Source organism: Rhipicephalus microplus, chromosome 1, assembly GCF_043290135.1.
Source record: "Rhipicephalus microplus isolate Deutch F79 chromosome 1, USDA_Rmic, whole genome shotgun sequence".
In the NCBI taxonomy this organism is placed as follows: domain Eukaryota; kingdom Metazoa; phylum Arthropoda; class Arachnida; order Ixodida; family Ixodidae; genus Rhipicephalus; species Rhipicephalus microplus.
This window is the reverse complement of record NC_134700.1, coordinates 286,047,676-286,068,143: the sequence shown is the minus strand read 5'-3', so window position 1 is coordinate 286,068,143 and position 20,468 is coordinate 286,047,676. Positions and strand designations below refer to the sequence as shown.

The 20,468-nt window shown below is 47.9% G+C and overlaps 1 protein-coding gene across 2 annotated transcripts in view; it reads right to left on the bottom strand.

Annotated features, from left to right (window-relative positions):
• Positions 1-20,468, bottom strand: part of LOC119188296 (3'-5' RNA helicase YTHDC2) — a 94,936-nt gene that overhangs the window by 28,131 nt on the left and 46,337 nt on the right. For both annotated transcript variants that reach the window (XM_037436267.2, XM_075865068.1), the window contains exons 17-18: positions 12,240-12,344; positions 153-318 (exon numbers count right to left, since the gene is read on the bottom strand). In XM_037436267.2, the coding sequence (XP_037292164.2) occupies positions 153-318; positions 12,240-12,344 (271 nt within the window). The remainder of the gene's footprint in view (positions 1-152; positions 319-12,239; positions 12,345-20,468) is intronic.

Sequence of the window (20,468 nt, the reverse complement as noted above, 5' to 3'; positions counted from 1 at the left end):
CCTATGCACTGCGAATCGGACAGCGGCGACCGTTTCAAATTATCCAAAATTTCGAATTAACGAGCTTTCACTGTACACCATTTGTGTGTACGAGATCTGAAATGAAATAGATAATGTCAATGCTTAGCATAATGGCAAGCTGCAGCACTTACAAGGGTCTTTGACAGCAAGGCAGCAGACGATGGTGAGCACTGGGTCAAGGCACTTGAGCACAACTGCATAGAGCACCATTTTTCCCAAGTGTGGCTCGATGGGAAGGTCAAGCAAGTGAAGACCCATCTCTGTCAGCTGCTCAGATGGGTCCAATGCATCTATTGTCTGCTCCAAGAAAGACACAACGGAATCAATGTTCCAAACAATTAGATTAAAATACTGTGTCATTTGAAGGCCTTAACCAGTTCATGATTCACTCATATTTGCCACAGCCCCCCTGCCCCCAATAGCAAAAACTTTTCAACACTGCTTCAACAGCTGCTCTGGTCACTTTGGTGCACTCAAACATCCACATAATGAACCCGTATACAACGCGAAGCATCGATTACAATGAAGTAAACGAATAATAGTCTTGGAATAGATACAGTGAAACCCTTGTTAAAACGAATTCGAATTATCACTTTTATCAAAGTTTCAAGCAGCCCGACCCCAATACATGTATTTTAGACTGAATTACTCGAAGCATGTCGATAGCTAGCTCTGCTTAAAGGGAAGTTGTGAATCACTGAACAAGTTGGGAATCCGTATTCACGGTGGCGCTAAAAGCGGGTGAGCAACCACCCACCCTGCCGAAGTGCCCGCGCGCTTTTTTTATCGACATCTCGCGCTGAGCACCTTTTTCTGCGCTGATCAAGCAATGTTCGCGCTAGCGTCAGGCTAAAGCGTGCCAGTGGAGACTGGTGGAGATGGCATGAGTCTCTGCGGCGCGGATTTTACCCCCCCCCCCCCTTTCTCACCCAACTCCGGTACTGAGACAACTGCCGGAGGCGCTCGCTAACATGCCGGTTGCTCACCGCTATGCCACTGGCTATGTCGGTAGTGTCACGTGGCCAGTACGGAGTCGTGTTCGGAAGACACACGTGAGCGTGTGTTGCGCGAGGTTTGTGTGAACCTGTGACGTTGTGTATGCGCATCGTGTGTGTTTAGTCACTGTCAAGTAAAAATGGCACCGTCAATGCCCGCTCGAAAGTGTCTGACATTGGAGCAGAAAGTTCAACTGATATGTGAGGTGAAAAAACGAGGCAGGCAGAAGTCTTCAATCGCAAGACAATTCATAATACCACTTTGAACATTATCAACTGTTCTGAAGAATAGGATGCTGTAATAATATGTGAGGTGAAAAAACGAGGCAGGCAGAAGTCTTCAATCGCAAGACCATTCATAATACCACTGTGAACATTATCAACTGTTCTGAAGAATAGGATGCTGTAATGGGCAGCTTCGAGAAGAGTTTCTCAGCCAACCGAAAGCGCAACCGTGATTCTATGTATCCTGAAGTGGAAAGAGTGCTTCTCGAATGGCTGAAAAACGCTAGAAGTGCAAACCTTCCTTTAAATGAACCTGCACTAACTGGGAAAGCTGAAGCCCAAGCCAGCCGCCAGTGGGCAAGCAAAAGTGGGCAAGCAAGGTTTCAAGTGCAGCAATGGCTGGCTTGAACGTTTCAAGAGACAGCACGACGTGTCTTCGAAATCGATCATTGGTGAAAGTGCAGCCATGCACTGCGACATCATGGACGGATAGCGCAAGCACCAGCAGAGCCCCCTACTTCAGCAGTACGCAGATAAAGACGTTTACAACTTGGACGAGGTGGCATCCTTTTACAAACTATTGCCAAAGCGCGCATACACTACACCGGGCCGAACTTAATCAGAATGTAAACAAAGCAAAGGACGCCTTACAGAGCTATTCGGTGCTAACACGATGGGGGAGGGCAAGCTTCCTTTGCTGACGCTGGAGAAGGCGGCAAAGCCCCGGTCGACAGCCGGACGAAATAGTCCACTTGCTTGGAGGCCCCGATGAGAAATATGAGCCGCTAGATGAACAGCCAGCCTCGCAAAATACCAACAGCGGCACAAACGCAGGAGAGCCTCTGTCTGTTGCGAAATAGAGTAGAGTGCGCGGGCGGCGACCATGACCTCATAATTTGCCTGAACAAACTGGAGCAGGCACTCCTCGCGCCCAGCCGAAGCACCCGGCAATGCCAGCTGACGGACTTTTTTGAGTATAATGGTCTGTTTCACTGAATACCACTTCTGGGAAGTTGTCATGGCCAATATAGCTGTGCTTGCTTTTATGAGGCAGTAGCGTTTATCGAATTACCGCTTGTAATGAACTTTTTGTCGTCCCGCTGACTTCGTTATAACGAGGGTTTACTGTATAGTGTTGGAACATATCTTCACAACAAATTTTCAGATACAATGAAATCTCGGTACAACGAACCTCACATCAACGAACTCTTAGAATTAATGAACTTTTAAAAAATCCTGCACTGACTGCTAATAGTTTCAATGTAAAATTATTTCACTACAACGTACCTCAGAATACCGAACTTCTCAGAATAACGAGCATTAATTTAGTTCCGCTTCATATTAACAACGCTTTAGTACTACGAACTCACATTTTGAAATTCGTCGCGACCACCGGAGCGGTACGCAAGCAAACAAAGCGAACGGATGCCTTGCTCTTCGGGAGACGCGCGACAGTGCGGAGGGAAGAAAAAAATGAAAAGGAGACTTTTTTTTGTTGTTATTGAAACGCCGACACTGCAGGTTTACAAGCGCAGAGGCGAAGGGCGAGGGCAACACGGGAGGGCAAGGTCAGCGAGGCAGAGTTAGGGAGCAGAAAACGAAACGTGAGAAAATTTCTTTTTTAGCCCTTTTTTTTTTTCTTAGTCACTTCTACATGTGCTCTAGGAGGGCTTGTTTGTCAGTCGTGTTCATCGCTTTTCGGTGATTACTTATCGCGTCCGCAAAGCAAGTCGGCGTTCGTGCTGCAGTGCTACTACAAATAAGTTCATCTCTCCTTGCAATGAAGATGCGGAAGCCGTTTCTGCTAAGCAAGAAAGTGAATATTCTTCAGCAACTGGAAGGCAAAAAGCAGGCTGCTGTGACCAAAGAATTGAATCGCACCACAAGAATATAGATGAGCTCGAGGCATTCGTGCTGCAAAGTGCGTGCTGCACGCGTCAGGAAAACAAAAAAAAAAAGAAAGAAAAAAATTCACGGACTTCTTTAAAGTAAACGTGAATTTTTGGGGGCATTAGTTTTCTCATGTAAAATGAGTTCAAGGACCTACAGTTGTGAAGGTAAGTCATTGGAAAATAAGTATTATGATGTCTGGGTTGAGACAGCGTTTATTCAGCCCAAGGGCTCAGCAGCGAACAGGCAGTCTGAGACCGAGCATGCACACACCCGATGATGATTGTGGTAACACCCAGTGAAGATGAGGACAGAGACTAAGACGGATGATGATGATTATGATAATGCATATATGAGAAAAAGCGTATACCGAATGCCACATCGAAGCGGCCAACCAGGCCGTAGCAAGTCAATGTGACGGAGAACGTCGCCTGAACGGCTTCACGCGAGACACGTGCACGATCTCTGTGGTGCGGTCACGGCGGTCTGTTGGGACGACAAGTGGGGTCACACGATAATTAACGAGCAAAGTCTGCTCGATAACTATGTAAGGCCCAATGAAGTGTGGTTGAAACTTGCTACACAGACCAGGTGTACGAATAGGTGTGAAAAAGAGCACCTCGTCACTAGTTCGGAAGAATACGGGGCGATGGAATGCGTCATAAATGACTTTTTGATCTTGCTGTCGTGCTTCCGTGTTGATGCGAGTACGATTGCGACACCGGGATAGTCTTGAAATGTATTCCTCGCTGGAAGACAGAGACGAGTAGACGTCACTGCTGAAAAAGAAAATGTCGAGGAAGAAAGTAGGGGAACATCTATAAATGAGGTAGAACAATGAATATCTGGTGGTGCGCTGAACGGCCGTGTTGTAAGCAAAGGTGAGAAATGGTAAAAGAGTATCCCAGTTTTTGTGGTCTAGACTGTGGTCTGGGCTATCATATCAGCAAGAGTACAATGAAACCTCTTGGTCATACCGTTGGTCTGAGGGTGGTACCTTGAAGCTGTCTTGTGTGTTATTCCAGAGGCGCGCAATACATTATTTAGCACTTCTGACAGGAACACCCTTCCACGATCACTCAGCAATATACGAGGGGTGCCAAGGCGCAGAATGACGGCGTGGAGAACGAAGTCGGCAACTTCAGAAGCAGAGGCAGCTGATACAGATGTCTCCGCGTAGCGTGTCAAGTGGTCTACAGCGGTCACTATCTATCGTTTGCCAGTACAGTCGAGCCCACATATAACGGCCCTACTTAAAACGAACTTTCGCTTAAAACAAACAATATCTGCGTGACCGTGAAATATACATGGGTTCAATGGCACGAAATCACACTTACAACGAACGTCTCCGAGCGCCCCTGATCGGTTACAGCGAAAAGAGTCAATGGTCTGCCAGCTTCCCGGGAAACCAATTTCGACCAGTGATTGGGCATCGACGAGGTGCCCATACATTCTTATTGTTAAACGCCGACCCTGCCTCTGCGACCCTCTAGTTGCCGCTCTCCCCAACCCATGGAGGAAGAAAGTTGTTTCCTTCCTCCATGGCCTGACTGCTTTTTGTTACGCACCCCTCCGTCCTTTGTCCCCCCGCTACTCTGAGCACCCCGCATCGCCAGATGAGGCCAGTGTTTTCCCACTGCCACTGATCTTTCGAAGACCAATCGGCCATCTACCCTGTTTTTGATCGCTAATGCTGTCGTTGGTGTCGCCGGCCTGGAGGGGCCAGACCATTTGCCAACATCGTCGACCACCGACTGTATCTGATAGTCTGCGTCTAGTGCACAAGCGTACGCTACCCCATCGACTCTGATAATTTGCGATTCGTTTCGTGTTTAGGACTTCTTCTCGCTCACTTTGCACTCAACTCAGCGTGCCTTCCACGGACATGCAGAAGCGCGAAAACGGCTGTTAATTTGCGCGGAATGAATCGCGAAATATCGAAGTTCGTGATTTTTTAACCGCAGCCATTGATTCTTCGAACAGCGCCGCGCACCGATCCAGGTGGCCATGCTTTGACTTCTGCGCGCGCATGCACTCTTCTCATGTTTCTCTATGTGCGAGTTTGGCGGACCTTTCAAGCAAGCTACCCAACTTACCTCCTTCCCGTGTGTTTTGATATACAACGTCGCCCTCCCGCCGCATCCTCCCCTCACTTTATCGCAACTCCTTGCCCTTCTCTCGCAAGTCTGCTCTCCTATCTTGATCATAACCCCTTCGCCAGTCTTCACCGCTCCGCGATGTCCGCCACGCTGGCTCGAATGAGTTTCGTTTTCTGACTGTAAACGGGCCCAAAGCTGTTCCACGCGTTCTGGCATGTGTGTCGTGTGTGTGTGTCTTGCTCACTCTTGGTGTGCATATGTGGTCATAATGGCCGACAGTAGGACTAGCATGGTTTTTCCTGCCCCCCAAAAAACGTGGAAAGTGAGAGCTTAATCCGCGCGTTAGGTGCCGCATTGCGGAGCGCTTGCTCATAGCTGTTGACCACCTGGCAGCCAACTTGCCGCTTCGGGCGTCCCGGTATTTAACTGTGGAGATGGTGAATATTTCGTGGGTAGCAGTGACGACTGCATGCGTGCAAAACTGTTTTCGCGAAGCCGACTTCGTCGACGATGGGCCCGATGCCGAGCCTTAAGCTTCAGACCTGCGGTGGCGATTTGTGGCAGCACGTCGTCGACTCCGACCTGGGAGAGTGGGTGGGACAACTGTTGCGATGGTTTAATTACGGCCGATGATGATGCCGACACTGCGGAACCGTGCACAGATTGGGGCATTGTGAATGAACTACGTGGTGAGAGCGATTTGGAGGAATTGGATTGCGAGAACGCCGAAACTTTGGAGCTAGTGCCTCATGCAGCTTATGCCACAGGGCCCGGCAAACGAGCACCCTGCCATTTTAAATGAACTTGAGACTGCCCTTATCGCTTCTGTTCTTCGAAACATGTGCATCAAGGACGTTTTGAGGCAAAGAAATTTTGTGTTTTCACTCGCAACTCTTTCTAAAAGCTGTGTTTCATTTACTACGAACTTCGGGATACAGCAAACGGATACAGCGTCCCGCTCAGGTTCATTATAAGTGGGCTCGACTGTAGATGTGATGGGAAGAGGGCCGTAAAGATCAATACCTACAACCTCCAATGGCGTAGTGGGGCATGAAATTGGCTGCAGAGACCGGGCCGATGCAGTTGTCTGGATTTTACGACGCTGGCACGAGACACAGGAACCGACGTAGCGCGCGATGCTAGTAAAAATACCAGGTCAGTAGAAGCGTCTTCGAATGCGGTTGTGAGTTTTTTTAACACCAAGATGTCCGACAGTCAAGTCATTGTGGAAGGTTTTATGCACGTCAAGTCGAAGAGAGCGTGGTAGCATGGGAACCCAGCGTTGACCATCAGGGTGGTAGATGTGACGGTGCAGAACTCCATTCTCCAACTTAAATCGCAAGAGTTGACGACGATGCCGGGCGTTAGGTGTATGGGAAGCTCCTGAGAGCCGGTCCATAATACGCCTACAGTACGGATCAGACAACTGGCAGGAGTGAAATGTGTGCTTGTCGTTCGAGAATAGCTGGTCTATTGAGGCGAGCGCGAGCTCTGCAGTAGAAGTGATGGCCGAACTTTGACCGATGCTGAGCTGGGTATTTGGTAGTGGGCAGCGCGAAAGGGCGTCGGTGTCTTGGTGTTTTTTACCCGACTTGTAAATGATATCGAAGTCATACTCCTGTAAACGTAGAATCCACCCAAGCGTCCAGACAAGTTCTTCAGCGTGGAAAGCCAGCATAGGGCATGGTGGTCCGTAACGATCATGAAATGACGGCCGTAGAAATAGGGACGGAGCTTTTCCACAGCCAAGCACTCCTGCTCAGTTATGATATAGTTCTTGTCGGTCACGGTTAGTACTCTACTGGCATATGCAACTACTCTCTCTTGTGAAGAGGTGTCGTGTTGGAGCAGAACGCCACCTATACCACGGCCGCTAGCGTCTGTATGTATGTAGCGTCTGTTCGAACGTCTGTTCAAACGGCACACTTTAAAAGGTGAAATGCTGTTTGAAATTCTTCCGACCACAGAAAGGGCACATCGAAGCAAGAAGCTGGTGCAGTGGAACCGCTATTGATGCGAAGTTCGGTATAAAATGCCAAAAATAGGAGGCGAGACCAAGAAAACTTCGCAACTCCTCCGGCCTTTCGGGGCGTGGAAAGCGAAGCACGGCAGCAATTTTGTCCGGATCCGGCCGAATTCCGTCTTTGGTCACGACGTGGTCCAGAACCTTGATAGCTCTTGTGGCTAAACGGCCTTTTTTGGTGTTGAGTTGGAGACCAGCGGCGTCAAGGCACGTCAGAACGTCATCCAAACGTTCCAGGTACAAAGGAAACGTTGACGAGAAAATGACGATGTCGTCCAAGTAGCAGAGGCAGGTCTTCCATTTGAGGCCGCGCAGCACGGTGTTGCTCATGCGTTCAAATGTAGCGGGCGCGTTGCACAGCCCAAAAGGCATAACGTTGAATTTGTATAGCCCATCGGGGGCTGTGAATGCGGTTTTCTCTTTATCCTCCTTGTGCATAGGAATTTGCCAGTATCCGGTACGCAGGTCGAGGATGGAAAAGTATTTTGCGTCTTGTAGAGAATCAAGGGCGTCGTCGATGTGAGGCATTGGGTACAGATCCTTGTGAGTGATCTTGTTGAGCGCCCTGTAATCAATGCAAAAGCGCACGGAGCCATCCTTCTTTCGAACCAGAACCACAGGCGACGACCAAGGGCTAGATGAGGGCGAATTACCTCTCGTTTGAGCATGTCAGCTATGTTTTCTTCCATAACTTTTCTCTCAGCAGGAGACACGCAGTAGGGCCGGCGGCATACAACAGGTGTTCCAACTGTGTGGATTCGATGCGTCGTAGTAGTGGTGCGGCCTAACGTCGAGGAGTAAACATCGAAGGAACTTGCATGTTTCTTTAACAAAGCAAGCAGCTGTTACGCCTGTGAAGGTGTCAAGTCGTCGCTAATGACAGCAGTAAAGGCGGAAGAAGAAGCAGGCTCACAGTTGTGGCTGTCGTTGGAAGAGACGGCATGAAGTGGCACGACGCACGCAGGCTCGGGATTCGTCACGCAGGCCACCGTGGTGTTCTGAGGAAGTAGAATTTTTTCGGATGTTGTATTCACGGCAGTGACAAGTGTGGAGCCATTGAGAAAACGAACTACATTGGAAGTGAGAATGATGCCTTTACCGACGCAACTAAACGATGGTTAGACCAAGACGTCGCCATTGTCAATGTCTTTGGAAGTAATAGTTACAATTCGCTCGACCTGGTGGTAATTCGGTATCTTCTGCAGCTGTCAAACAAAGTGGCCTCTGTGTGTCGCCGTTGAGCGTGTAGTCCGTGTCAGTGAGGTGAACGATGCGTCGGCCACAGCAAATAGCCACAGAGGCAGAAGAAAAAAAGTTCCCCCCTAAAATTAATTGGTGAGAGCAGTCAGTCAGGATGGTGAACTGAATGCGGTGTCGGATACCATCAATAAAAATGCGGGCTGTACCGAAAGCGGAACGAAAGTTGAGGGGAGAAGCGGCAGCGACCAACGCTTACGATGGTAGCAGCAACGTCGTGTTTACTTCGCTAGGAGGCGTAACAGCAACCTGCGCGTAGGTTCGTATGGGCCGAGACGCGGGTGACCCGACGTGAGCCAGAGAGTTCAAAGATGTCAGTTCCTTCCAGATAATGTCGCGTAATGCCGCTCCAGTAGACAGTGGAGAACGCGGTAGAGAAGGTGAGAAACCCATGTTCTGCAACTCTTCACGTATTATGTCTCTTGTGAGGTCACGGAGAGGTCTGTTTGTCATGGAATAATGTTCGCCAATGTCTGGTTGTAGACGAAGCGAGTCCAGAGTATCGAGGCGCTGACATGTCGTGACGACGTCGGCTATGGCAGCTGGGTTCTGAGCAACTGGAGCATTGAAGGCAACAAAGCCTATACCCTTCAAAATGTGGCATACTTTTTCGGACTCCACCATAGATGAATTGGCACACCGGCAGAACGCAAGAACGTCTTCGATGTATGACGTGTACGACTCACCAGAATGTTGTTGGCGAGTGTCGAGAGTTCTTTTCGCGACTGCGGACCAAATGGCCGGTGCGCCGAAAACGCGACGGAGCTGCTACTCGAAGGTCCCCCAGTCGGGTATGTCCATGATGTGGTTAAAGTACCATGTCTTCGCCACATATCGGCCAAGTAGAAAGAAACGTAACGGAGCTTGGTGCTATCGTCCCAGCGATTAGCAACACTCACTGAGCCAGTCCTCCACGTCTTCCCCGCTAATACCAGCGAAGAGAGGGGGATCACGCTGGTGGCTGTGTACGTAAACAGGAGGCCCGGCTGAAGACAGCAGGGGAGAGATGGCAGAAGCACTGGCAGGCTTGTTCTGTGACATGCTGCCAGATAGTGGGGGCAATCGGCGGCCTGAACGCAGCTCCAGAGAGTCGAACGAGGTGGGAGAGGACCGAGGACCGAAAATCCGCCTCCACCACATATGACGTCTGGGTTGAGACAGCGTTTATTCAGCCCAAGGGCTGAGCAGTGAACGGGCAGTCTGAGACTGAGCGCGTACACACTCAATGATGATTGTGGTGACACCCAGTGAAAATGAGGACAGAGACCCAGACAGATGATGATGATTATGATAATGCATATATGAGAAGTGCATAACAAATGCCCACAGTATTTATGGTTAATTTTTGGGATTTCACAATAACGACCTTTCAAAATAATGAACAAATTGCCACGGCCCCCTGAAGTTCGTTATACCGACACTTCACTGTATAACGAACATACTTTTGAGTAACATGCAACTTTGTTATACCAAGGTTTGAGCATAACATAACAAGAGGCACAACAGCATGAACAACTGATTGAACGACAAAATATGCAACAACCACAGGCAAAATTAAAAGCCATTACGGGAAAGGTAAAGAAACTCGCAAACGTTATACAAGCACCTCTAGCAGGCAACAGTGTAGAACTTACTGACTGGTTGCTCTGGTATGATGGGTAACATGTCATACAGGCTGTGGTATCAAGCCAACACAACATTGCCAAGCGCCTGGTGATTTGTTACTGAACATTGACTCCAGCAACTTCATAGATTTCCTTACATCAACCTTAGCATGGAATGGTATGGCATAGGCTAAGCTCAAGCATCCTCAGCAAATTCAAGCTTTAGCTAAGTGAAACTGACAGCAAGACACTTAATTTCATGCAACGTTTACCAAAGTACCGTAATTACTCGAATCTAACGCGCACCTTTTTTCCGGTTAAGCGAGTTCATAAATCGCATGCGCGTTAGAATCGAGTACGAACAAAAAAATTACGGTCAATCTATTGCCATCGGCAAATCCAAAATGGTCGTTCCCTACGTGCGTCGGCATGGCGCGCCTGCCATTTCTGCCTATGTGTTTCCCATGTGCGGCACTTCGTACGTGTGCTGAGGAGTTCGGCATCTAGTAGTGCATTAGCATCGACGGCGTGGAAGGGCCGACTCCAAAAACTTGAGTGCACCACGATGCCGCTTTTAAAAGAAAAGTCATCGCGTGTGCAGAAACGGACGGAAATCGGGCCGCATCGCAATCGTTCGGAGTTTCCGAAACGTGCGTGCGGGACCGGGGGAAACAAAAGCAGAAGATTGTCGAGAGCAAAGCTTCACGCAAAGGCTTCAGTGGACCACAACAGGGTCGGTTTCCGCAAATTAAAGAGCTGCTCAGTGAGTATGTGCTTGAGCAGCGAGCGGCACAGCGGCCCGTGACGACAGAACTGCTCCAAGTGCGGGCTATGCAATAAGTCTTAGAAAAAGGTCTAATGCGGAGCCAGTTTAAAGCCAGCAGGTGCTGGCTAACTAACTTTATGAAGAGGAAAGGCTTTTCCCTCCGAAGGGGAACATGCATATGCGAAAAGTTTTGCGGAGGAGTACGATGAAAAGCTTCACAGTTTTCAGAGGTTCGTCCTAAACTTGCGGCGCAACAACGGCTATTTGCTTGGGCGAATTGGGAATGCCGATCAGACGCCTCTTTACTTCGACATGCCTGGCACCACAACCGTCGAGAAGAAGGGGGTGAAGCAAGTTCGCGTACTTACATCGGTCCACGGTAAAACTACAGTGACGGCAATGCTCTGTTACACGTCAGATAGGCACAAGCTTCGCCCGTACCTCATATTTACCTCATGGCCCGTGACGACCTCATGACGTACGACCTCATGGCCCGTGACGACCTCATGACGTACCTCATGGCCCGTGACGACAGAACTGCTCCAAGTGCGGGCTATGCAATAAGTCTTAGAAAAAGGTCTAATGCGGAGCCAGTTTAAAGCCAGCAGGTGCTGGCTAACTAACTTTATGAAGAGGAAAGGCTTTTCCCTCCGAAGGGGAACATGCATATGCGAAAAGTTTTGCGGAGGAGTACGATGAAAAGCTTCACAGTTTTCAGAGGTTCGTCCTAAACTTGCGGCGCAACAACGGCTATTTGCTTGGGCGAATTGGGAATGCCGATCAGACGCCTCTTTACTTCGACATGCCTGGCACCACAACCGTCGAGAAGAAGGGGGTGAAGCAAGTTCGCGTACTTACATCGGTCCACGGTAAAACTACAGTGACGGCAATGCTCTGTTACACGTCAGATAGGCACAAGCTTCGCCCGTACCTCATATTTAAATGGAAGACGCTCCCGAAAGGAGTCGTTTTTTCGAGTGGTGTGATCGTGCGGGCCAGCGAGAAAAATCGGTGCGCGTTGCAATCGACGTCTTACGTTTTTTTTTTTTTTTTTCGCGGTGGAAATCGGGTGCGCGTTACAATCGAGGGCGCGGTAGAATCGAGTAAATACGGTAAGTGGCAAAGTGCTTTGGTAAAGCCCTTTTCTCGTTTACAAAGTGGCCAGGTTATTTGGACACTGTCCAGTCCAAGTTCAATCTATGCACAATCTCATATATGTTAGACGCAACCCAGCACACATCACAACACATCTGCGATACTAACAGTACAAACTTTGTTGAAGATGTGGCCACGCCACCTAAGAAACAAGAACAGCTATTCTTATGGTTGGACACTCTGGTGAGGACTTGGAAGAATTACCTTCAGGAGGGTGACAGCTGTCCTTGTGACTAAGAATGCAGGAGGATCTGGAGCTCGAGCCAAAAAGTCGGCAATAGGAACATTAGGTGGAACAAGGAGCTTTGCCTGCAACACAAGAACAAAGTGTAAATTTCAGGTAAAACAGTTCATGGACATACAAATGATGGAAGGTACAGATTACTTTGCAGAGGGATAAGATGAATATTTGTACATCATGAAAAAGCTGCAAAATTTTCTGTATATATGCACACTTGTATTTAGGGCACTGCGTCATGAGACGTCCCCCACAAAATCACTGCCACTACGTGGGCACCTTTTCACTGTGCCTTCATTGCAGTGTCAACTGTATGCTAGAACTCACATCGCACTGTGGTTTTACTTGTATAAAAACTCACTGATTATAAAAATAACAAAAAGTGGACTGAAGGTGCCCATTAAAAGCTATGAATTTCTGGCACACTACAGAACAATCTTACTGAAATTAATTTTTACTGAAATTATACAATGAAATTAATGAATAATATACCATTACAAAATATTTATTCTAACTTAAAAAAGTCTCTATGATAGTGAGCAACTGCTTGAACTACATCTCTCTTATTAGATGAATCAGCTGCTGATATACTCACGTACAGCGAGGCCATTTGTGCTCTGAGCTTGCTGTGCATAATTTTTACCTGCTAGAGTGATTGAGCACTTTCAAATACAATAAACTCTTTGTGAACAAAAACATTTCAAACTGAACTGCCCCTAACATGATTGGCTTGGTTGCTGAATTCGTGTTAATCGCTCAGTAAGCCGAACACACTCTCCTGGTCCCAGCTGGCTCTGTTTAACCAGTGTAAACTGTGAATAGTAGTACCGTAAAAACCCGCGTATAGCCCGGGGTTTTTTTCTAGATTTTAGGGTGCGAAATTTCGGCCCCGTACTATATGCGGGTCCCAAGAATTTTCGGCCCAAATTCAGTTTCGGTTTCGGCATAGCGCGGTGCTATCATCATCATCAGCTGTCTGCGCGCTTCTGCGCTAGGTAGTGTTAGCGGCGTTAGTCTTAACTGGTCAGTTGGTCAGTGGCCTTTGCTTCAACTTGGTGCCCATAATGACGGCCTCGATTTTGCTCCTGTGATTTTACGCCATGTCAGGACCGCGCAGGCAGTACTCTGCTGCTTTTAAAAGAAAAGTTATCGCTGCTGCCGAAACCATCGGCAACTGTGCCGCGGAGCGGCAGTTCGGAGTCAACGAGCGGAGCATTCGCGGTTGGCGGAAGCCCTCTTTGCATGCAGCGGCCAGCGAAAAAGTTTCCGCGGACCAAAAAATGGAGCATTTCCTGACGTGGAACGAGAACTCACAGACTTTGTGCGGGAGCAGCGAGCTGCACATCTCGCTGTCAACATCGAGCTGCTACAAGCGAAGGCAAGGGAGATCGCTCGAGACAAAGGCATTCAGCCGGAGGATTTCAAAGCGAGCAAGCATTGGGTGTCTCGCTTCATGCGCCGCGCTGGGTTCTCCCTACGTCGGCGTACGTCGATCTCCCAGAAGCTACCAGAGAGCTACGAAGAGCACCTCGTGGCTTTTCAAAGGTACATAATTGTGTTGCGAAAGGCAGTCCCCTTTCAGCTGGGCCAGATCGGCAACGCGGATCAGACGCCGGTCTACCTGGATATGCCCTCGGCGCTGACGGTGCATCAAAAAGGCTCCAGGCAAGTTATCGTGCGGTCGACTGGAAACGAAAAAACGCGGGTGACTGTAATGTTATCCTGCACGGCTGACGGTCGCAAGCTGCCACCCTACGTGGTGTTCAAACGAAAGACGCTGCCGAAGGGGGAGAAGTTCCCGAAAAATGTCGTCGTCCGCTGCCAGGACAAGGGGTGGATGGACGAATCGTTAGTCCTTGACTGGATAAAGTCCGTGTGGTGTCGACGGCCCGGAGCACTGCTGGGGCTCCCTTCGATGCTTGTGCTCGACGCGTTTCGGTGTCACCTGGCCGACTCCGTAAAGCGACTGCTGCGCGACTCCCGCACCGAGCTCGTCGTCATCCCGGGAGGGATGACATCACAGCTGCAGCCGCTTGATGTGTGCCTTAATAAGCCATTTAAGGACCATGTCAAGCGCCTGTACGTGGAGTGGATGAGGTCCGGAGAACCAGAAGTGACCCCTGCCGGACGGCTGAAACGGGCCTCGCCAGCGATGCTCTGCTCGTGGATAGTCGAGGCTTGGGCCTGCATTCCAGAGGCGCTCGTTTGCCGCGCCTTCAAAAAGTGCTCCATCTCCAACGCGCTTGATGGCACTGAGGATGATGTGCTGTGGGAGAACATTTCCGACAAGGGAGCTTCGGAAGAGAGTGCGTCCGACGACGAGGATGAATGAAATGTCAATAAATGCATTTTTTCCATTTTCCTCGGACTATATTCGGGTGAAAACTTTTTTTCTCACGTTTGCTATCCCCGAATTACACCCCGGACTATATGCGGGTCCGAGCTATATGCGGGTTTTTACGGTATGTTTTCAAAGGACTGAAGCAGGAGCTCCATTCTCATAAGATCTATCCCAAGCATCCACACTTGCAGATTGTACCAGCACGCCTTGCCAGCCTGTTGTCCTGGCAGTCACTCAGCAAACCTTTTCACACTTTTCACTCAATAAGAAGACCAGTCTGCCACCATTGGTAGAGCAAAAAGACTACACAGAAGTGGTATGCAGCGAAGTAAAAAGAGGCAAAGTGCTCTCGTCACAGGCAAAACAAACAAACAAATATTGCTGTATTAGGAGTGCATCCTTGCACTTTAATGACCTCTTAATGGCCTTTGGGCAGGCAGACCAGTCAATGCCTGTCATGGTGGAAGTGTTGCGTCTTCCTTTCTTATACTCCATTTCATACATAAGGTGCAGTGCTGTGGAGCTAGGCAAGTTCAGTCAGAAAAACGTGGCCTGGAGCACTGCACGGGCCCGGGCCGGCCTGAAAGACCGGCCCCAACCAGCCCTGCGGGCCGGGCCGGGCAAGGCATTGTTAGATCAGGCCCGGGCCGGGCTCGGGTCCATGAGTTACAGACTCAAGTCGAGCTCGAGCCTGGGGCAGTTCCGTAGTTGGCCCGAGTCTCATATACCAGGTGTTTGAAGAAATTACAGAAAGGATGCATCCGCATGCTGCCTGCGGTGTTCCCTTTACTTTGGCAGAAGGCATCTTCAAACGTGCACAAACAATATTTGCGGCAGTAATTAAATATATTAAACAGTTAGCTGATTACACAATTTACAACCTTTAACTTATCATCGAGGGTGTTTTCGAAGTGAATAGCAGATGGGCTCTTTCGTGCACCGGTTTCGTTAACTGAATCACCCAGATTTCATCACTCCGCGGTCATTACCAGTGGCCGCGTTTAGAAAATTTTTCAAGTGGCTCCAGACTATTCGTAGGAAGAACTTTAATTCGCATATTTGACTCGACCCGCTATTTCCAGTGCTTAAAAGGTTATTTGTTTTAATTTCTGTAATTACTCTCGTAAGTAGTCCATATAGAAGCTGTCATTTCTTTCATCTGCGGCGACATCACTGAATCTTCAATACGCACAATCTTCACGAAGTCGTCATTGGAGAAAGTCAACCATTGGCAGTTGCAGTTGTTTTCCTAAGCGCCACCTACGAACCCAAAGTAAGTCTTCTGATTGGATCGGACCGATTCTGAAAAGTAATGCCAAATAACAGCGGAGTCCATTCGATGTCGGATAAGAAAGCGTTAATCACCATTCGACTCTCCAAAGACCATCATCTGTCGAGGAGCAAGTTGGACATTATGCGAGCAATCATATCTGTGTCTTGAGAAGAGATGTTTATGAGACGATTTTTCTTACTTGTCACAACGGGTTTATGAGTCCGATATCAGTGGTATTGACGAAAAGAAATTCCCGCAGCAGGACATCGACATAGGAGGATTCAACGAGGCCGTCGATTTCTGAAATGGTCACGAGGAAGTTGTGCTGCCATGACATCAGCGAAGGATCATGGCAGTGTTGTCATTTCTTTAAGAAAGAAACAACTCAACCTTGTGACATCCATGAAAAAATAATTACACCATGTCCTGCAAAAGGGAACCATGTGAAGATGCGAAGCAATGGGGCTAACGCTTACACTGGCGGAGACGTTGACGCTGGCGTTCAGCATAGCGTTGCGCCGGAGAGAAACCTGGGGCGGCGCAAAGCACACAGTCGTGGACCGGTGTTTCCTACTGGAACATGCTGATCGCTGCTAATGGGCAATAAGAGATGGAAGACTCCGAATGGACACAAAGACCAGCAGTTCGCTTTCAGATAACGTGCACGCTGTGAATATTTGTTAACAGCGCACAGAATAAACCTCTTATCAGCATTACCTGGGAGGTCAATATCCAGAGCCAATATATACAGTGTGGCCTGTGAACGGTTATGCAGCACAATCAGTCATTTTTTTTTTTTTTTAAATCAACAAACTCGCTAGCAGACGGTGCCTGTGTTAGCGTTACGAGGCGAAAGAGGAGGAGTGGACGCGCATGCGCTATAAGGGTGGTGACGCAGCACACCGGATTGAGCTCCACCCTAAGCTGCTTCGCATCTGAAACGGACATGTGAAGGAGATCGCCTCTGATAAAATGGCAAAAGTAATGCGCGAAACATGTATGACAAGAACGCCCATTGTATTTGTAGCATCTTCGAACGGAGCAAAAGAGTACCTCTCTATCTCCAACTTGAAGAGGAAGCTGAAGACAAAGACATTCTTGGAGTCAGCTCTCCCTTCGACAATGCAACAACTTCGGAAGACTGCAACTGGCCTGAATGGCTGCCACCATATCAGCATTATGCGCACCTCAATTCGAGTGACCTGCGTCGATGCCGTCGTCATGATGGCGTTCATGGCAGTCTCGCTGAGCTATGTGAACGGTAGCGGTCACTAAAGATGACACCAACGTGTTTTAACAAGTGCGCAGTAATTGTGATGCATGGGCGCGATTTTCACTCAATGCTCGCTCAATAGATAATGCAAATAAGTTCTGCGGAAACTAGCAAGGTGGCGGAAGGGTTAAGAGAGGAACAGAATACAACTACCAGTTTGCAGCAGGAAGCCACAAAGAAATCCGTACGTATTTCTCAGAAAAAAAAAGCCTCTTAGTAGCCGAAAAATTCGTCCTGGTCTGGGGTCCTGAGCCTGAACCATAACGACCCTGTCCTGATCACTGTACATGACCAATTTTTTGGCAACTAAGAGCCTTTTCTTTCTGAGAAATCCACATGGATTTTCTCGCTCGACAGCTACAACACCTTTTCGAAACACAGCGTGTCCCGATCGAAGCTGCTTCAAGTCGACAATGTCTACAGTGTTTGCGCCTGTGGCTACGGGGGAGGCTTTACCGTGAAAGGGCGTATTGTCATCGTTAAACGTGTGCATGTTAGCACAGTGCACATTATTGAAGTGTAATTGCGGCTATTACATCTCTGAGGCCTTTACATTCTTTTATCGCACACAGTTCCATATTTCGATAAGGAAGTAACACTAAACACTGAAGTTAAGGCTTTTGAGACACCTGCACACTGAAGACACATTGTTTTAAGACTTCTCTACGCTCATGCAAATAATGTGAAAATTGTAGGTGAGCTTTATTGTGGGAAAGATTCGTCAAAGAATAATATGGACTGTAAAAGCCTGCCAGTGGATAATATTAAGGAAAAGATAGTGAAACTATTGGGATGAATGGTGAAAAATTGCTCATGACACGGGCCGAAGAAACGAAGACCGGGTAGTGGGGCAGAATCGTGTTTGTTCTTGGACTGTTTGAATGTAGACGGCACTGCGCTGACCGCCAATAAAAGCCCCAGAGAGATTTTGCCATAAAAACTTCACACTTTCAAAGATCGAAGGCCGTCACAAGAAGACGACGCGATAGACGTCTTCAGGGAACAAATTTGCAGCATATCCAAGGAGTGAATATGATGAGTGGGGCAAAGCGTCCGCCCGTCTGTCTGGTTGTCTGTCTGTCCACCCGTCAACTATACGAAATCGTCCGTCCTGTCTGTCTCCCAACTACACGAAATCGTGAACTATACGAAAACCACCAACGCCATCTACTGATATTTCCAAGGGCATATACACACAATGCGTTCTATTGAGCAATTAAAAAACTAGAGGTAGCTTCATACTACAACTACAACTACTACTACTACTACTACTACTACTACTACAGAAGAGGGAATGACCCACACCCTAATGAGCTTCATTCCTAAAACGAAAATGATGACACGCTTGCTAATGGGTGTAGCTCACTTTGACAGATTACGGAACTGCGGTGGTGACTACTAAAAAAGAAGGGTGGGGAAAATAACCTTCTTGTTACACATAGTATACCTTGGAGACAGCCGAGGAGCCAACACGACAGCTACAATTTTTTAACGCTGCCCAGAATGGTGTATCGCTCCCAAAAACAGCTAGAGCATGTTTTTTAGGGGCAAAGATACTCTTAGTTTAACCTTGTCCTGCATCAAGCGTAACTGGCAGATTGTCCTGAATAGTAGAATAGATGACGCTGTCTCGTCACCATTTCTCGACTCAGCTTCTAGATGGTGTTGGTCGATAGAACTGTGCGCAATTGGACAGATGAACGCACGAATGGAAGAATGGACAGACACACGGATGGATACACAGAAGGACGAACGAAATCACGTGCGCACGGACAGACGGACGAATAGACAGACGAACAGATGCATGGGTGGACAGACCAACGAACGCATAGACGAATGCATAGATGAACGCTTCGCCTCTCTCATCATCATTCACTCCGTGTATATGCTGTGATTTTGTAATTGCATGGCCTTATAAATTGTGCCGTGGTGTCTGTCTCTTCTCGTCGAAGTGTGTGTTGCACAAAAATAGCCATAATACATCATGTTTGCAGGAGAAGTGTTACTTTTACTCGAAAGCTACGGCTCGCACGCAATTTATATAGACTCAAACTATAAGTGTCTGACATTTTTCCCACCTTATGTGGGTATATTTTGTAGTGGTTTTTTGAAATGCAAAAATAAGATTGAGTGGTTAGCACTGCGTACATGAGACAGCCAGCTATGGCTACAAATATACTATATATTACCTTGCAATTATTTCCCAAAAGTGTTACGGGCATAAATAACCGAAAGTACACAAAGTGAACTAGATAAACTCCTGACACTAAAAGAAGTTCCAGAACACTTACCGTAATTACTCGAATCTAACGCGCACCTTTTTTCCGGTTAAGCGAGTTGATAAATCGCGTGCGCCTTAGAATCGAGTACGAAAAAAAAATGAATACGGTCATTCTATTGCCATCAGCATTTCCAAAATGGCCGCCCCCTACGTGTATCGGCCATTTCTGCCTATGTGTTTATCATGTGCGGCACTTCGTACGTGTGCTGAGGAGTTCGTCATCTTGTAGTGGCTGAAATAATCTTGGAGGCCAAAAAATGAAAACAAAGAGATGCTATGCGATCCTGAGCAACCTTATAAATAATGACCTTTGTTTATTTACAAGAGACACTGCAACTTCCCTTATTATTCTAAGAAAAAAAGAAATCACATAATGGGTGGTATCTATTCTGTATCTATACTGTATCTATTCCAAGACTATTATTCGTTTACTTCATTGTAATCGATGCTTCGCGTTGTATCCGGGTTCATTATGTGGATGTTTGAGTGCGCCAAAGTGAACAGAGCAGCTGTTGAAGCAGTGTTGAAAAGTTTTTGCTATTGGGGGCGGGGGGGCTGTGGCAAATATGAGTGAATCATGAACTGGTTAAGGCCTTCAAATGACACAGTATTTTAATCTAATTGTTCGGAACATTGATTCCGTTGTGTTTTTCTTGGAGCAGACAATAGATGCATTGGACCCATCTGAGCAGCTGACAGAGATGGGTCTTCACTTGCTTGACCTTCCCATCAAGCCACACTTGGGAAAAATGGTGCTCTATGCAGCTGTGCTCAAGTGCCTTGACCCGGTGCTCACCATCGTCTGCTGCCTTGCTGTCAAAGACCCTTGTAAGTGCTGCAGCTTGCCATTATGCTAAGCATTGACATTATCTATTTCATTTCAGATCTCGTACACACAAATGATATACAGTGAAAGCTCGTTAATTCGAAATTTTGGATAATTTGAAACGGTCGCCGCTGTCCAATTCGCAGTGCATAGGAGACCATGTGTAAAACGATTCATTAAATTGAACAGAAATTGCTGCCT